This window comes from Aulonocara sp. 'chitande type north' Nkhata Bay, linkage group LG2 (genome assembly GCF_057382095.1).
Source record: "Aulonocara sp. 'chitande type north' Nkhata Bay isolate Kocher_YH1m ecotype deep benthic linkage group LG2, A_spYH_male_GT1.1, whole genome shotgun sequence".
Classification (NCBI taxonomy): domain Eukaryota; kingdom Metazoa; phylum Chordata; class Actinopteri; order Cichliformes; family Cichlidae; genus Aulonocara; species Aulonocara sp. 'chitande type north' Nkhata Bay.
This window is the reverse complement of record NC_141345.1, coordinates 19,201,367-19,220,569: the sequence shown is the minus strand read 5'-3', so window position 1 is coordinate 19,220,569 and position 19,203 is coordinate 19,201,367. Positions and strand designations below refer to the sequence as shown.

The window sequence follows — 19,203 nt, the reverse complement described above, 5'->3', positions numbered from 1 at the left end:
TCAATACCATCTTGTAAATCATCCCTTTCACTTTTGCTGCTGTTCTTCTGTCACAGTGTAAATTGCTAACACGTGTAATGCTTATTAAATCTAATACTAAACATGTGCTGTTTGAGATAAACTGCTTAAAATAGGTAGACAGACTTTTTTCCTACAGGTCTGAATACATTAGGGGATACTGATGCCCCTGAACAATATGGTAGCTGTGTAAACGCGTCGGTCCAATGAACAGCAGCTAATGCAGTGCGTGTTTATATATCAACTTGGTGGTTAAATAATATTAGAATAAAGCTAAGTAAAAACTGCCGTCCTTGAACAAGGCTTGCACAATGTGGAAAAAACACCCTGCATATGACAGAACATTAACCAGTAATTTATGCCCCAGAGTAAAAGCTGGATTCTACATGATATCAGTTTAAGACAAGTGCTGCTCATTTGCTGGTCTGGGATCAGCTCTTTTGAGACTTACTTTAATTCTTACTTTTCATTTTTGGATTAGTTAAAAGCCGCCACTATCTTATGACCTCTCTCTGAAAAAGACTGCTAAGTTTCAGTGCTAGCAAATGAATCTGTTTGTGGTCAGTAGGTATTTAGTTAATAGGAGGCAAAGCCCACCACACCCATTTCCCTTCTGTCTGCTCCAATTCTTTTCTTCTCCTCCCATCCCCACGGCAACCACCCTGACTTCCTGCTTCCTCCCAGGCCTTTCAGCCACAAAAGCGCCCTAAAAATAAAGTGCTGGACTTTTCCTGAACGCAGTTTTGTCACCATTGTTCAGGCATCAGCTGTTTATTCGTTCAGCTCAATTTGGCTTTTAGTGTAAAGTCGAGTCAGTGGGTCAGCGCACGGAGATTTGAGAAATAGAGTAAGATAGATGCCAAGTAGGGCAGACAAAATCACGGATACATATTTCAAAAGTGATATCAAAACACTCCAGGGCCTAATAGCTTCAAGAGAAATAGTCCTACTCATGCATGATACAGTCACGAGAATGAATTGCTATTTAATGACAAATCAATACAGTATCTGTGTGTTCTTGAGACTGCAAAACAAACTGAATCTGTCCAGCGACTGTGGTCTTTGGGTCAGTCCCTGGTGAGACTGCATAGCATTGTGCAGCGCTAGCAGAACTAAAGACGGAAAGTCTTTGAATAAACACAGGCTGAACTTAGGGAATGCCACATCAAGTCTCTCTGTGGAATGAAAGCAAGCCTTTGAAGATTTTTGAAACATATAAAATTAGAAACTCATTTGATGCACGCCTCACCTGTTTTCCGCACTTCTGTGACAGAAGCTTACCACGCTACTGTCATAACCGTATAACACAGAGTAATTTAATTGTGCACTGATAGCTTCAAAAATGCAATAAACAAATGAATCTCAGCATTATCCTCCCGCACCTCTATTAAGAAAAAATCCTAATGAGATTGAAAGCACTTGTTCAAGCTGTCACTGTTTGCTGTAAGCCACACAGCTGCTGGCTGTAGCTTCACATTTATGTGAGTTGTAACGATAGTTTCATCTCTCTTCTTTGAGAAATACGTGTAATTTCCCAAACAGAAAAAATGTTTCTTTAAAGACGATTAACGAAGATAACAGAAGTGACTATTTCATTAAATGATGCCATTAAATTATCATCTTGATATCCCTTTCACTCATTAAGCTGCCTCCCTGAATCATCTCAGTGATAAAACATGCATTTAAATGACCGCTTTCAAATGTCTTCTAATATAGGGGAGAACTCTGTTTCTGTTAAAATATTTACTTAACATAACAAAGTATGTAATGGTGAGGCAGCTTTTGAGACATTGCAACCAATACGAAGCACTGTTGTAACTGCAGTTTCTTAGTTATGGTTCTGTTCAGCGTGAGAGTCAGTGTGTGGTTTCATGAAGCCCACAGACTCGTCGCTGGAGAGACCCCAGCTAAGGTGTGAGGGATAAAGTCAAGTGGCATTTGCTAGGTTGGTTGTAAAAACTGGCATTGCTTCACTACACTCAACTGTGCTGGCTGTGTGTGTAGTAAGCATGTGTTATTGTCACCATTCATCAGAGCCACTGGGTGCCACCTGCAGCCCAGACCCCCCCGGAAGCATGTAGAGAGAAGTGCCTTCCTGTTCTTCCTGACTTTTCCAACTCAGGATGATTTGCATGCGATGCTTGTTGGGCACGGCTTTTCAGGAGTAAAAAAAACGTCCATGTTTAGATTTTTCCTGTAAAACATTTCTCACATAGTCTGTGGGACAGCAGTTAGCAGTGATGAGTCCATGCTTTCACTCTAATCTACTATCACACAGTGCATGCCATAGATGTGCGACTAGCTACAAACTGCAGGGATGGTTAGAAACCTCTACCTGTCCTCTGAGCGAAAACGATTTTACATTCTCACTGCTTCCACGCCACAAGAGTTCAAAAGCAGAACAGCAGATTGAAATGCAAAACTCTGCAGTGAAACCATATTTGGGTGAAAGCTTGTTTGGCTTGTTTTCTGTTGCTGAGCACCTTATTTCTTTTTTTTGTTTTGTTAGGGTAGCTCTTGCCATCAAAGACTTAATAGGCTGTCTGATAACCATCTTCCATTGAAAAGCTAAAATATACGACTGCACACAGCCATGGATGCGCACTAAAACTTTGTGCTCTTGTGCTCACACACAAGCTTTCACATCCACACAACAGGCCACAGGAAGCAGGTGTTTTCACATGCCTGGAGGGAGGAATAGAGGAAGAGGGGGGAGAAGGTAAGCAAGCACAGAAAGAAGTGGGGGGGAAGAAAACTTGATGTGAACAGAGGAGAAAACAGAGATGGACATGATGGAGGAAGGGATGACGAGCGCTGAGGTCATGAAGAAAGGGAGGCGGATCGAGACGGGGGGGGGGGGTGAAGAAGAAGAACTACAAGGAGCAAGGAGATTGCATAATACGTGGATGTGATGGAGGGTTTTCTCTGATGCCGCATGTGGCGTAGCTGGGAGTCAGGGAGGTCAAAGGCAGAAAGTTAAGCTAAATAATGTACACAAGAAGTGGCAGCTGCCAGAAAAATACACCCCATCTTTCACAGAGGCCTGCAGGATACATTCTAACTAGGAGAACACTGTACAGACAGTTAGCTTCTGTCTCATTATTTTAATGCAGGATAAAGTGACCAGGGCCGGAGCTATTTCTTTATTCAGACTCCAAACACTCAGCAGAGTAAGTTAGTTATAGTAATTCAAATCAGAGAGACTGTCTCTAAATGTGCACAGAGAGAGTAAAGAATCACAGATAACATAGGGGTTTCAAAGAGCTGACCATCAATATTAACTGAATACATCCAGGGTTAGCTCTTTTAATAAATTGTTAAATATAATAAATATATTTTACACATATTCCTTATGAATATGCGTCATATTGAAAGTTAGCTACTTTTTATTTATTGACATTTGTATTTTCTAACCTATTTCTGTATAGGCGATTCAAATTACAGCTTTCTCTGCTAAACCTGGCATCATTACAAGTCTCTCTCACAAACTTAGTTTAATTGGTTTTATATATTATACAGGACAATGCAGTGCACCTTCAAGGTGCTACAGTAGCACTAGCAGTGGATAGTGATGGCTGTGGGTAAAATCAGCCAGGGAAGACTTGTACACATGGAACTACAACTGGTGCTGGATAACAAGCCCTAAGTCCTTTAGGTCTGAAACGGTCTCATAGGTGAAATGACTGCATGTTGTGATATTGCTGAAATCATCCACCAGTATTTCTCCATTGTCCCACACTGTCAACAACATATCACAGTTTGAGAGATAGAACGGTGGAGTGTTTTTCAAGAAAGCATGAACGCAAATCAGTACTTGCACAGGCATGCATGCTCTGACAAAATACAGAGTGTAATGCGGAGCTACTGTAAAACAGGATACACCAGTGACTCAGAGAATTAATACGCAGGCACTGTTCTTCCAGTCCCAGGGAACGTGCAGCCATCTGAAAAGTGGAAATGGGTTTTGTAGACAGTGAAGGCAACGCTCTCCTCAGTTATATAAGAGAAAGGCCCTTAGCCTCTCTGCCTCACTCGCTGACACGCAGAAACACACACCCATACATGTAAGCACAGTCACATGGGCATTTATGCGCCATTAACAACAACATGCACACACCTGACAGGCAGAAAATCATTCTTAAGAAGAAACAGCCTGGGGAGGCTCTAACACAACCATCTACTCGGGTTTAGTCAGTGGCACTGCTATTTATCAGATTCTACAGCGTCCTACAAAACAGCATTAGCTGGTGGCTGCGGTAAGTTACAGCACCTTGACTGAGGAACAATGCTGAATGAACACTGATAAAGGATTCTAGGTCGCCACTGGCTCTGAGTGCAAACTGTACAAACGTGCAGTTATTTTGAGGTGGAGCTATTCCCATGGTTTCTCTCTCGGGACTCTAAAAGAAAGCCCAGGGTGAAACAAACGCTACACATTCATAGTGTGGTTGACAGAAATATCACTAGCTGGTGCTGATCATTCCACACCAAATAATTAAGTTGTCAATGCAATGACTCATACATCCTGACAGATGAATACTGAATACATCAGAAGAGCATGTGAAGTGTGTGTGTGCATCAGAGGGTTGCAAAGAGGGTGTATCACATGGGGGCCAAAGACCCAGGATGCAAATACAAACGAAATCTGCGAGTGTGTCCGATTAAATTAGTGAACAGAAATTTTGTGCACTGTTACTCCCCGCGTGTGTTTAAGTGTGTGCATAAGGACGTTGTCCTTTTTTATCATTGCTCCATTTCTTGCCCAGCTAACCACTGCCTGCTGAGTCATGCGTTCATAATAAATAGATAGCATTGCATAATATGATTATGTCCAGACAGACCTAGGTTCGCCCAAACTTAATCATAGAAGATTTCTGTTGAAACTCTTAATCTGCATGAAGCTGTTAATAAGACAGTCCCCTTCACTGACAAGCTGACAGCAGAGCTTCAGGCACAGCATTAGTAACACACAGGAAACTGTCCTCTCATCTGCATAGGAATTAAAGACGCCTATTGCCAGAGTTTGTCAGAGGAGAGGAAAGGAGAGGAGAAGAGAGGAGAGACGAGGAGAGGAGGTTGACTGGGGGAGAAATCCATTTAAATGAAAGGGAGAAGAGAGGCGTCAGCATTAGCAGTTAATCCACTGCAGTGAGAATGCTTTCTCTGTGCCTGCGGCCTCCGGCCTCTACCAGTCATCCAAACAGGAAGACTATAATATACACTACGCTGTATCACAAACAAGAGCTTTTTAACAATGAAGACCTGGAGAGATCCATCCATCAATCATCTATATACTATCAGGTTAAGTCACCATGCGCCCCTTTGCTTTTTAAGGAGTCATATGAAATTTTGTTAAACAGTAACTATAATGACAATAAAGCTATCGTTACTGATTTTATTTGGATCCCAGCGTTTGAGCCTGCTCCAAATAAACTTTTCTCACCACTCAACCGCACACATAAGACACTGCCAGTGTTATGTGTCCATGTTCCCTACCCCAGGGGAGGACCACGACAAAGGGAGCATCTCTCTTCTTTTCTCTCCCACCCCTTTTTCTCTGCCTCTCTCTCTCTCACCCACACACTTTCTCTATTTAGCTCACGCTTAAAAAGGCTGCCTAAAGATAGAAGCAAGAAGATGAACTGGAGCCAGTGAGTGTCATGGCAACAGTGCGCAGTGTTTCACAAACACTATTTAGATCAGCAGGAGAAAAAAGTTATAATCAAAGCCTATAAATGCAGTAGTGTCACTTCTTCAAAGGCACAGCTTACAAAATTTCAATGGGAAGACATGCCAGGACCGAAAGCCCGGGGATCATAATTCAGCAGCTGAGCAGACAGCATTACTGCTATGAGAAGAGACTCCTTAATGTAATTCATATATTGTAGTCAGTCCTCATTGACTGCTTGTAAATAACTGGAAATTTGAGACTGATGTGGAAAATGCAACTTGTAGCAATATACCTTTGCAACTAAAAGCATTGAATTATGTGATTTCTGAGTAAAATAAAAAAATACTTTTCTGATACTACAAATAAATAATATTCGTTGAAGTTTCCATATTTACCCCAAAGCAGGCTGGTAAGCTGACTTTTAAACATGTAGCTCCATTCTGATATAATGTAAGAAAAATCTTTAAAACAAAGAGACTGTCACAGTGTGGTCTAACCGGTTTTACACCGCAGGAAATGCAGATTCTACATTCAAATTTTGGCCCTCTAAAGCAATGAAAAGGCTTAAGAGCTGCCTCATCCAAACTGTGATGTTAAAGAACTGAAGGATACATCTGATCTGAAAAGAAGCCTTTTTTTTATTTTGAGCTTTTTAAAAACACAAACATAATTCACTCACTACACTTGTCGAAATAATGATGACAAAAGACTGTTTCTGGGGAAAAAATATCTTTTACGAGTTTATATCGAGTCCTTTAGAGACCTAGAAAAACTGAACACACATGGAACAAAGACTTGGAACCTGAAATCTCAGCGGAGGATTGGAAATTAGCTACTCAGATGCGCTTCAGATTAAAGCACTTTAATTATTACAATAAATGAATGATGCACAGAGGTGAAAGGAACAGTGAGTTTGGGAGTGCAGAGAGATTAAAACATTCTGGAAAAAGTAATGTGAGCAAATTATTAAAAGTTTCATTAGACCCAAAGTCATTTCTACTTGGATTGTACCCACAAAAGCACAGTTATATTAAAAAAGGAACAAACATCAGTGAACCTAATTTTTTCCTTTTTTGTGTCAAAAAGCTAAAAGCATAATTTTAGTGGTAGAAAAAACCCTAAAATGTTGCTCAAAGTTAGACAAATCATGGCAAGTTTGGGGGTAGAAAGAATAACATAAAGAAGACAACCAGACAACGTATGAAAAGGTTTGCAGACCCTTTTTGGGCACTGTTTGCTATATTGGGTCACGTGTATCAAAAAGAGGAGTGGTTTCCTGACACTTTATTTTTAGTCTTAATATTTTTCAAAACAAAAAACAGTGTTTGTCTTGTGCATTATAGTTCTGTAAGTAGAGCTGCTGGACCCAGCACTAGAAATGTGTGCCACTACCCTGTCAGGATGTATCAGAAGACTCTGTATCTCCTTTCACTAGAATCCTCTAGAGGCCACTTCCACTTCAAAGCATCGATTCCGAAATGCCTGGTTTCACCTCCCGAGCAGCGTTATTCCAGCATACTCTACAGCCAATTTTACACAACTGACACTCTAGACAGTTTTAAGAGAATCCAGCATGCAAAGAGTATTATTTAGAATTTACTGCTATTTCTCTATCTGCTGTGAAAATTAACAATTTGGTCTGAGTGAATTGCACTCGACACATTAAACAACACATCTGAAATGTTGGGTGTGCAACTCAGGATGAGTAATGGCCAAAGAGTACTGCGTGACATTAATCCACGTGGCCACCATCTTCACGGATCAGTCCCTTCATTATCTGATGAAACACTGAGCAACGCCTTGTAAACTCCAATATTAACGGTATCAGAGAGAAGCTATCAGTCATCATACCGTCCACTGTGTGCAGTGTTTTTTTTTTTAAATAAATCTGTCCAAAGGCCTGAAAAGTCTAAAAGGAAATAAAAGAAATAAAATTACGCAATGCCATTATTTGCAAGCGTGTGTATATTATACTCACTATGTTGACCTGTAGCGGTTCTGACCCAGGTCTTAACAGCCTCCTCCTCCTGCAGCTACCAGAACCTCCAGACCGCAGGCGCACTGAAGATGAGGACTGCCCCATGTCCGCTGGATAGAGACAAGAAGACATGCAGAACTGAGCATACATCAATTAACAATCTGCATATTTAAACGAATAAAAATATGGAACAATACCTGACTGTGGCAGGAGCAGGGCCAATGCAGTGAGAGTGCTGGGGGGGAGAGGCAGGGAGCGACACCGCTGGAGAGACGCCCTGTGTGGGGGCTCTAACGGTGACACACCCGGGGGGCGAGACAAGGCCTGGAGAACACTGACTAGTCAGGACACCTCAAATATTCCATACACGGTTACTCAGATGCACGCACACACACACAAGGCTGAATGCACACTCTCTCCTGCCCTTCACATTACTGCCTTGTCCCCCTTTTTTTTCTTTTTTTGTGCAGAGAATTAAAGTATTTCACATCCAGCAAGTCTATTCTGGTGCATTGGTCAGTGTGCATGCCCTGCAGCAAACCATGAGAGACTATACATCATGCCAACCAGGCAGTCTCTCAGGTTAAAATGAACTGACTCTGAGTTAGGGCAATGAGAGGTAGAGCTTATGGAAGCGATGAGGCAGAAAATTGGCCACAGAAAAAGAATGAGAGTGAAGGAGAGAGAAAGGGGAACCACAAGGGAGGACAGAAGAAAGTAAAAAGAAAGAAAGAGAGAGAGAAAGGCAGAAAGGGAGTATGAGAGCTAGGGATAAAAGCTGCATCCAAAAATGCAGGCAGAGGCTGAGCATTGTTGCAGCTAAACAGTGAGTGGTATATAAATACTGGGTTAGTACTGGGATGCCCTTCATAGTCTGTGGTGTGTCTTTGATTCATTATGGGCTTGTGCTATATTTGTCAGTGAGTTGGTGGAGACTACTAGTGAGACTTGGCCTACCTATTTTCCCTTTTTCAGTGTAAGAATGAGATATATTTATGTGTAATAGACACACCTACATAGACTTTATATAGCTGCATGTGTTGGTATATATATGGGACTACTTGTCGTGTCTATGTTCATATTTATATGTTTGCTTTTAGTGAGTTTAACATCTTACTCTGTGATGCAGTTCCGTGGACTGCGTCTCCCTAGTAACACTGGTTTCTATGACAGAGCAAGGCCTGGCGCGGGAAGTCATCCCTCTCTGCCCCAGAGAGTGTTGCACTGTGGTAGCAGGCCTGCGTCTCCTTCGGGAAAGTGAGCCGACCTCACTGTAATGGCTGTCGAGATCTCGGTCCGGGTTGGGTCTCCAAAGGTCCAGGACAGCTGATGCCGGGCGAGGACGAGGGCGCAAGCGCTTCTGAGGTACAGAGGTCTTCTCTGTGCTCGAGTGGGGCAAGGCCGGGCCAGGCTGTCTTACACTGCAGCCTGTCTGGCTGGCAATCTGCTCACACAGCTGCGATTGGCACAGATACTCAGCAGTTTGGCCCAGATAAAGGTGCAACAATACATTTCTTGTGTAGGGAATTGAGAAAAATGTCTCTGCAGGTTCAACAAAATATACCTCAAATTTTTTTTATTTTAAAAGTTTCTACCCAGTAGCTTAATTGCAGTGGATCAGTAGGTAACTGAATGACAAGACTGTTGGCAAATCAGGGGAAACATCAGCACAACAGACATGTGGATTTCATTTTTAAATAATTTGTGATTACTGAGAAGGATTTTCTTGTCACACGCCATCACGTCCCCTAAACAGGGCTTTGCAGTGTAAATGTGACAAATTATTTTGGCACAACTTTGAGCTGTAACGCTCTTTTTAGCAAAGCTCGGTGTACACAGCTTCACAGTTTTTGCTGTCCATGTGCAATGCTCTTGCCAAACTTGTGTTAATTCAATAACTTATCTTGATGACAGGCCAAAACACATTTGTGCTGCTGTCAGGTTTGTATCACCTTGACAGCAGGTGATACAAACCTGATAGCAGCAAAAACTTTGTAACTACCAGCCTCTCACGTTCAAAATCATGAGTGCACGGCTGAATTAAATAGATCAATTTCACTTAATGAGGTACCACAATACTTGAAGCAAGGCTTTAAGTATTATGGTACTTGTATTAGTAGGGAAACAAGTTCCCCCAAAGCCAGTGGGTTGCAGTTAAGTCAGTGTGTGAATACATAATCAGTGTTTGCAGTTTCTCTTCTACTGCTGATCTGTGTACACATTTGGCACAAACAGTTCTGCAAAAAAATGAAGTTGTGTTTTATTCCATTTTCATGCCACAGCTACTTGGCTTGTGAACCTTAATTAGGCTGACATTTATCACCCTACAGATTTCAGCTAGCTCTTTTAAGGCTTACTTGTTTAGTTTTTCACTGACTTCAAAAAGCAGAACTCTCAACACACGCAGGTTTACTAAGCCCTTTAAAAAGATTTGGGTTAAATAAGTGAAATTCTGCCCTTCTTAAGGCTCAAAACATTTTCCATCTTGAAATTCTTCAGTAGGCTTCAAGTTAAGTTACATCTTGTAATACTGTTAAACATGAATTATTTTTATCTGCTAATTCCTCCTTCTGCCCCTATTATCTTTTCCATTTAAGAGTGGTATCAGCGTAGAACCCTGCTAATTTACAGTGGGACCAAACATTAGCACCCTTCCCAAAACACATGCTCCCAAAGCCCTTGCCTTTGCATAATAAGCCCCTATGAAAGTGTGCTGAGTACTGAGATGTCATATCTGATTTTGTCATTAGGAGCTGGGGCCAACATGTCCTGACTCGTTGCTGTGACTAGAAGGGAGATGACTAATTCTGCCACTGGAGTGAGAAGGGAAGGGTGCTGTCATGATGCGCGGATGTCACAGAACTCTGGGCTGCCGCAGTCCCACACACACACGCCTGGCTCTGTGGGAAACGTGGGGTTTTGTTGCAGGCTACAAAAGGCCGACTAAGCAAGAAAAGGCCAAATTCCTCCACTATGATGTTGTGCACCTTTACAGTTACTATTTCCTCTTTTCTCCAACAGATGGGGCAAAAGGACAACTGCAAAGCAGGTGCCCAAATCATGTCATAGTCTAGCTCTTTGAATGATTTTTGTTTTTTCCTGACACGTATGCTACCTGCATGCAACCAAATCACCCCTGGTCCCTTTTAGCTTCTATGTTTGTTGTTTTTTCAGAAGCAAAAGAATGACCATGATTAAAGCAGTTACATAAATGATATTTCCAGCATTTATGAAGTAATGACATGACGCATGCTTCTGGCAGTGTTAATATTGTGAATAAAAGCCTGCAATGGAATGTAGTTATGGCATAAAAATGTGACCCTTTACACATGAAAATGCCTTTGTCTAAAAAATAACAGAAAACCAAAGGTGGTTTAACAACACAAAGTATACACTTGTTTACTGAATGCATTCATTTGAATTCGGTGGCTCATTAGCTATTTAAAGTTACCTACCTTAAATATTTCCTCTGTGGAATCTGATGCTGGTACGCTATTGGTTGTGCTCTCTTTATCACCTTGTTGTGATTGGACATTCACTTCCTGTATCTGGTGGGAGTCAAGCGGAGCATCTTGGGAATCCTGCTCATTTCCTGTCTGTCCCGCTACATTTTCCTCTTGACAGAGAGAATCTGATTGGTCCCTTTCAACTTCTGCTTCACTTTCAGCCTCCGTGTTTAAGCCTAAATGAGGGACATGATTTTCTACTATGGCCTTGGACCGGAGGTTTGTCTCTCTGTCAGCAGGTTTGTCTGTAACTTCAAAACTCTGAAGGCCATTGACAGCCTGAGGTCCTGAGCAGGGCCTAAAGGCTTTAAGGACCACTGGAGGTGATCGTCCACCTGTCACAGGTGCTGGAGTGTCACCATTAAAGCTATTGGAGTGTAAGAATTTACTAGTCACTGGTGATGAAGGGGTAGGCTGGGATGTTGGAAGTCCTTCATTGTGAAGTGTCAGAGACACACTGTGAACATTGTCCACTGCGCGCTGTGGGGCCCGTGGGGAGCTCATCGGAGTCTTCTCCCCCTCCGGAGGAGAGAAGGAGCGTGATGTTGTTCGCCATCGTCTAGCTGTCTCTGCAAAGTTGTTGAAAAATTTGAAGAGACCACCAAAGTGCCCCTTGGTGTCCGACTGTTTTGGGGGAGGTGGCTGAAAGTCTCTGACACTCTCAAAGTCCACAGAGCCATAGTCTGAGTCTATTGTTTTGTCCAGTGAGGGAAGCTCAGAGTCAAAGCTCCTCTCTGAATACACAGGATTGGTCTTCCCCAAAAGGGAAATCCTCCTCAGGTAACTCCACACATCTTTGTGCCTCCTTCCTCCACTCCGGTGGGTCCTCGGGCTATCTCTAGTGCTTAGTTCTTCACAAGCTGCAGCAGTTTTGTTGCAGTTGGCTGAATTGTTGTGGCTTCTTTTAGTATAAGAAACTTTTTCAGATGGTTTGCAGCCATTCTGAGTCACAGCCTCGCCCGTTATAGTGGATTGATGGCCATCCATAGAAGTTGAGAGGTCAATGTCTTCAAACAAACAGTCAAACTGTGCTGTATAGCCAGCATATGAATGCCTCTGGCCACGCTGTCTAAGCGTGCCACCACTGGGCTGCTGAGGTGTGCCAATATCGCGGCAGAAAGACTCCTCATCCACCAAAGAGCTGGTAAACTTTGCAGTGGACAATTTCCCTGCCTTCCCTCTGAATACAGCCGGGGATTTAAGCTTCTTGAAGGATCGAACTTTGTCAGCGAATGAGAGTTTCGGGATGGAAGCCTCCCCAGGCAAAATCATGGAGTGGGGTCTCCTCTCCAGCTCTGAGACAGCTCGCTTTCGGTTCAGGATCCTCCAGATGCCCCCTGTGGCACGAGGCCTCCTGTTGACCTCCTGTCTGTCCTTGACAGGGGTCTGAGAAGAGGCAGCCTGGGTCTCTCCCTGCCCCTCTGCAGGCCCTGTTCCAGTCTCCTGAATATAAATACTGCTGGTCTCATTCTCCACATCCAGAGAAACATTAAACACTCGGTTGACAAACCCATTAGGGTTGTTGCTCTCAAGGGCAGGGTTGCCTGTCTGCTCCATCCTCTCTCATTCTACGGTGTCAGCTATCAGTTCCAATGGACATCATGTTTCAGGCCCTTCCCTTTCTCAATCACCTAGAGGAACAAAACCACATTTTTATTCAGGAGTTTGACATTAAACTGACTGCCTTGTCATTTTATATCATCCTTACTCCAATGTAACTCGCTCAGAATGCCTGCCTGTAGATGGGCACCACAAATTGGGAAATATCAGCGGAGGATATTAAATAAACTGAATTTTATTCGCAGGTCAAACATTCAAGAATAACCAATACAATGAGCTTAAATACTGAAACGCCATGACAGTATTCAAAGTCTCATTCTGTGATTGCGAGAGGCAGACGTCTGTGCAACAAGTCAACACCCAGCTCCCCACTTTCCCAGTATTTTGCCCATATTATTCAAAGTAATTATTTACGACACAGTTGCCATCCACCATTTAAACCGAGAGGATGTGTTGTCATGGAAACACCCACTACAGAGATGTGTGGTTATTTCAGGACCGCTCCAGCTGTGACATCATCAGAGCTCAGATAAGCTCCCTCTGAGGAAGAAGATGCTCGGTGACACAGCGAACCCACCACATGCTAATAGCACCCCCTTCTACTGTAATCCCTTTAAATGTATGGAAGCATTTTGTGTAATTGGAGGCCCCCCAGCACAAATCTTTGTTGTTCCCTCAGATCACAACGAAAGATGCGTTTCAATTAAGCTGGCCTCTCAGCACAATTTTACAATTCAATTTACTGATAAGCCTTTCAGAGGGCTATTTAAATAAACAGTAGCTGCGCAAAAAGTTTAAAAAAAATAATTAGAAAAAGAAGAAATGACAGTTTTACAAGCGCTGTCTAATTACACACATTAGCTAGTATTTATTTTAGCATTTAAACAGAAAAGTTCATGTACTTTTTTTAAATGGCTTTAAAAGACTGTTATTCTCTGATAGCAGCATTATGAGTTTTGCTCAGTGTTATACACCCTGCTTGGTAGTTATACTGTAATGAGGTATACACTAAGTTTCACTAAGTTTTGGCTTTCAGTATTTATTGTGTCACAAAAGTTTTAAGGGCACCAGCAGCTCGCTCTACCCCGCTGTCAGTGAACGACAGACGGCTGCCGCACTGGGCGTTTAAGTCATTTTAAAAAAAATGGCGTCAATAAAATTAACGTTTGCCTAACGCTAGGCTGAAGTGTAAAACGGTCTTTTAAGTTTTTAACCACCTCAAAAGTGTTTTAAAAAGTGAAAACAAGGAGTCGAAATAGCGCAAAAGTCAGCCGATGTGGGCTTCGCTGTGAAATTCACGAACTTCATAAACTTGCTTGTCAAGTAACACCCGCGAAAAACAAACTGTCTTTTTCTCCCTTACAAGTCCTCCTGAAGAGAAGTTAGCTGTTGGAGCTCACAACTTACCTGAAAGCAGAAAGCTTCCCCCCTCCGTGTCAAACAGGCATCGTCGCTGCTGTCGTCAAAGTCAATAACAGCAGTCGCTATTAACGTCAGCCAGACTTTTCCGCCGTCCTCTGCGGGCTTAACTTCTATCCATGAGTTAAGTCGTGGACTGCAGCGACTCCTTTGCCGATCACGTGTGTTTTGGGGCTTTTTTGTTGCCTGTGAAGTCCGTCCGCTATCCTCAAGACTCCGAGAACGAGTTGGACAAACCGGTGAACTCTTGCCCTGTAAGCTTCTACAGACGCCGACACTCTGATTTGTGATAAAGCTCTCACGCAGACAGAGAAACACACACCAACACCCCCTACACACACACACACACACACACACCTAGACACACATGCCTGCACACCAGCAGAGCAGCTGTAATTATTTGAGTTAAACAGGCTCATAACAACGTGTTTAGAGCTAAATTATGCTGGAAACATTTCATTTTATAAATAATATTTATCACATTTTTAATCCCATTTTAAGTCTTCAGTTCATTAAAAACCCCTCATCTGTTTTCCACTCGCTTTTTAAGCACATATTTATGTATGTTTTGGTTTTTTCTCTTCTCTTCTATTTGTTGGGTGGATTTATGAGAAAGCACTTATAATTTCTAAAGGAACATCAGTGAAAACAAGTGATTGACTGAACTCTGGTCTCACTAGCTGATCCTCCTTTGGGATTTGCTCTGAATGTGAAAATCCTTCTATTGAAATGACACAATGGGGAGAGGGAGCTCTGGAGAGGCAGGGTGGTGGGGGGGCTGAAGGAATTCACAAAACTAAACAGCTCCAGAGCTCCATAGCTGTGAAAGAGGAGATGGTGGAAGAAGGGGCCTAAATTTAAACATTTCCTCTTTGTCCTGTTTTTGGGCCCATTGTCATCACATAGCGTTCTCCCTTCTGCACAGGAAGGAGTGGATCTGACATCAACGCTCTCGGGCTGACAATGCCAGGAAGTCTGTCTGACTGTATGTAAATATCTCTGCGTGTCCATGCTTCCCTTGCTTGCCCATGGAGCCGTACTCCTCTCCTCTGCTGTCCCTGGAGTGCTCCAGGGTGTAGCGGTTGTAGTAGCAGCAAGACGGTGATTTACATGCTACACTTCCCCAGATAACTCATAAGCAGCTGTCACTGCGAATTAAAGCCACCTCATCTTCATATGACCCCCTCGTATGATGGAGCATCTTAGGTCACGTCTTCATTTGCCGAGCTAATGGCTTGCCCCCCCCCCCCCCCCCTTTTTTTTATACTATACATATAGAAAGCTACATTTGACTGATTTAAATTAATGCCTTCTGTCATTTCTTATGTGTTCTGTTCATCTTTTCTCATAAAGTTAACTTATGTCTTTGTTCCTCTCCTTTGCCTCCAGTCCCTCACTCCTTTCCTCCCTTCCCTTACTCACACTTCCTCAGAACCCCAAGCAGTCTTCCTGCTGTCCCCGGGCCATCACAAAAGACATCCTGGCTGAAACGGGACAAATGTTTCAGCTCAGATCTGGTTTGTACAGACAGAAAAAGCAGCCTCTGATCTTTGGAAAATAAACTCATTAAAGCAGCATCTTGTATGAGGGAATAGAAAGCGGGGAAATGGGCGATGAATGGAGATGGGCTTCTGCCTGAAATGATAAGTTCTGTTGGTGTCTGGCGAGCCGCGTGCATTACAGCGAGTTTATTTTGTTGCCCATTTACCCCGAGTGTTGAACACTCGGAACAGAGCTCTTTGAAATGATGTCACTGGCTTCTCGTTTTCAGAACAATCAGCCTCTTCCTCCTCTTCCTATGACACGGTCCGCACTCATTGGTTTTTGGTGGAGATTACTGGAGACAAACCCAGTTTAGGCCCAGCTGTAATTATTTCGCCAGTCTTTGTCAAAGCCGCTGAGTGAAAACAGGCTGCCGTGAAAAAGCCAGACAGACAGGGAAGGGAAGGCGGGAGGGAGGGGTTGGCCGATATGTTGTGATATCAAATGAAAGGCTTACTAAAAGCCTGGGAACTGGATTCGGGAGGTGTAGGTCATGTGAGAACAGCTGGGAAGTCGGGGAAATCTTGTTTTTCGGTGCAGGTGTTTGGAAAACACTGTGGAACTTTAGCACATGTCCCTAGATGGCGCCGATTGCTGTCACGACCGTGTATAAGACTCCTTATGCATGACCATGCTCTGATGTAAAGTCACACACACACACCCATATTTGCCCACTTTTGGTGTAAAAACTATTTCCAGGTAGCACTCGCCTCCGGTGGCAGACAAGAGTTTGAATTACACTGACATTCCTGACATTCCCTCTGCACTGACCTGCATATTTCCTTGGCTTGGGTGCACATGGCACAATCCCCAAATCTCACTCACACACACACATCTGAGCTCATCCTACAAGCTAACGCTTTGACATTTGACTCTTTGAACCTTCCAATCACTTGGGTTAATCAATCATGAGCCTTTTTTTTTTTTTTTGCACACTTACACACACACATAAATACCACCTCAGTCGGCACACGCATACGGACAGCTGGAATGTGCTGAAAGGTCTGAATGTTGCTGGTGATTGGAAGGTCTCACAAAATGACTTATCTAGCAGTGATCTGAGAGACAGCAAGAGGGAGAAAGGGAGGGAGGAAAAAAAAGGAATGAGGGGGATTTGACAGTGTGTGTGTGTGAGAGAGAGAGAGAGAGGCTTTCAGCTGGGGACTTTCAGCCATTATCAGGATGAATCTGAAAACAGGAAGGCGGGTTCCAATAAACAAGACGAGCGGAAGGCAAGCACAGTTCTACTTCCTGTTTTAGAGCAAGGGAGGAAACAGCAGATTTTTTAGGAATTTAAGTCATAAGTGCACTCTGGATGGACTTTCTTCATAAAACATTAAATGTTCTAGTTTTTTGGCATTTTCGGCATTTTTAGCATTCAGCATTTGTCCGGCCTAGTTTCGCATGTGGCTCAGTAGTTTCCTGCATGTCCTCTGTGTTTTGTGGCTGTCAAAAATCTAAACTTCGATGATGCAGATATTCACCCCAGTTCTTTATCAGTGCGTTGTTTATTTGTATCTTTCTATACGGGCCCTCGGGGTGAACTGAACTTGGCTGTGTTTTTGGGTCAGTAAAAGTGACAGAAAAGCACCCTGGCACCATTTCCACTCATCTGGGTGCTTCCAGATTCTTCAGAGAGCAGTGTTTCTGACTGGGAAAACCCAGGGGACTTTGGAAAAGAAGGGTGGGATTATAGTCAGCAGAGGAGGGCTGAGGAGAACAAAAGGATATAAAAACTTTGAAGATCATTCTGCATCTTCTCAGCACAATGTGTCAGTACAGCTGAGCTGAGTCAAGGTCTGAGATCTTAGGCGAGATCTCTTACACGATCAGTAGCATGATTGATAGTAAACCGGCATTCCTCGCACTGAGTCGTCACTGGAAAAGTCCTTTTAGAGTTGTCTGTTTTATCTCCGTGATGAATGTTGACCTCTGACCACGTCATTGTTTCTGGTCAGTGTCCGCTGTGCTGGTTTAGCTGTTGAAATCAAGTTTAACCAACTGTGTTTTTAACAGATACGAAACAATAGCTCTATAATGAGGCCTATCATTTATCTCCCTTTCTTCTCCCTGTGTCCTCTCAGCTTTCTGTGAACTGTCTCCTGGCAAAGGGAACTACATGGAAGTGCTCTTCCAATCATCAGATACTCTGTATAAAGGAAGGTGGTAAAAGGATGCCTCTATAAGTAGCATAACAAAATTATTCTTTTATAATCCCACAAAACTCATCCAAAAGCAAATGCTGCTTATCTGGTAGTCACTTACTAAGTATTGTCTGGAATTCTAACACAAGCCTCATTTCTTTAAACTAAAAATTGTATTTTTATTCACTTAGTTGCAGTTTTTATGTCTATGGGCCAACCCAGCTCTGTGTGCTATTTCTATAGCCACAGCAGACCCTTAGATTACAATAGCAGAACATGGTTCAGCTCTTGGCGCTGAGAAGAGTGCATAAATGTGCAAATGCCAACATACCAGTATTTACAATATATGGAAAATGGACAGACATTGTATATTCTGGACTTTGCATGTACTTGTGTACACTCAGTGCCATCTGAACAACTGTCCCCCCCTAGATCCTCACTGTTTGGGATTGTGTGATTTCCCAAATATGCAAATACAATTGGGTAAAGAGAGACATCTGGAGGAACCAACTGAAACTGTCCTCTTTTTACACCAGGGACATGAGGGATGTTTTTTTCTTCTACTAAATCAAGTCTCTAAACAGAAAATACACAATAAGTTTCAAAAAACAATAACTTAGGTCACTGAAATATGCTGTCACTCCTGTAAATACTTTTAATAGTGTAACAGTTTATATAATGCAGTCCACACAGCACCCTGCAGTTAAATATGTCCTCCACATGATGGCACTCTGGTTCTTTTAAAGCGTGCCGCTTCATCTCGCAAGTTGCTTTGGATTACAAGACAATCCTTTATTATTAAAAATCAGATATACAATGCATTTGAGAATATTGTCTATTTCACACAGGCAAATCCAGTTTTCAGGGGAATCAGAATGATAAAGTGAAACTGGAGGAATGGATCTAAAATGATGAAATGAAATGAACCAAATTTCCAATGAGGATTTTAATTAACTACCAGAGTTCCAAGGTTTATTTCACTCTCTCATCGGATTATTGGCAATTGTTGGAGGTTCAATAAGAAACTGCTACCAAACCTGATAAAGGGGTTGTGATTGTGTTCAGCACTAGTCTGCACCTGAATCCAGGCTCGCTATAAATGAAAAAAAAGTTGTCGTAAGGCTTTGGGCACCGTACTCTGTAATAAATATCTCGTTACATGTGCAGTAATTCCACAGAAACAGGCAGGATTCCTGCTACTGCATGTGCTTTACGAGGAATCCTCTCCAGTGGGATTCAGCCTTTAGCCGTGTGTCAATCAATGGATCATGGCCGTACTGTTCAAGCTGTGACCACAGATACATTTTTTTTTTCAGAAAATGTGCCCTGGGCTAAAAAGTAATTTGGTGTGAAAGTAAAGCATTA

General features: G+C 42.7%; 1 protein-coding gene across 5 annotated transcripts in view; it reads right to left on the bottom strand.

Annotated features, from left to right (window-relative positions):
• The window catches only part of arhgef9a (Cdc42 guanine nucleotide exchange factor (GEF) 9a), a 55,878-nt gene extending 41,461 nt beyond the window's left edge, over positions 1 to 14,417 (bottom strand). For 4 of the 5 annotated variants that reach the window (XM_086307624.1, XM_086307602.1, XM_086307606.1 and 1 more), the window contains exons 1-5: positions 14,141 to 14,417; positions 11,123 to 12,804; positions 8,785 to 9,123; positions 7,865 to 7,991; positions 7,668 to 7,777 (exon numbers count right to left, since the gene is read on the bottom strand). In XM_086307624.1, coding sequence (XP_086163750.1) covers positions 7,668 to 7,777; positions 7,865 to 7,991; positions 8,785 to 9,123; positions 11,123 to 12,730 — 2,184 coding nt within the window. In that variant the 5' untranslated portion in view covers positions 12,731 to 12,804; positions 14,141 to 14,417. The remainder of the gene's footprint in view (positions 1 to 7,667; positions 7,778 to 7,864; positions 7,992 to 8,784; positions 9,124 to 11,122; positions 12,805 to 14,140) is intronic. The other variant, XM_086307620.1, reaches the window with a different exon arrangement.
• Between the last annotated feature and the right edge of the window lie 4,786 nt (positions 14,418 to 19,203).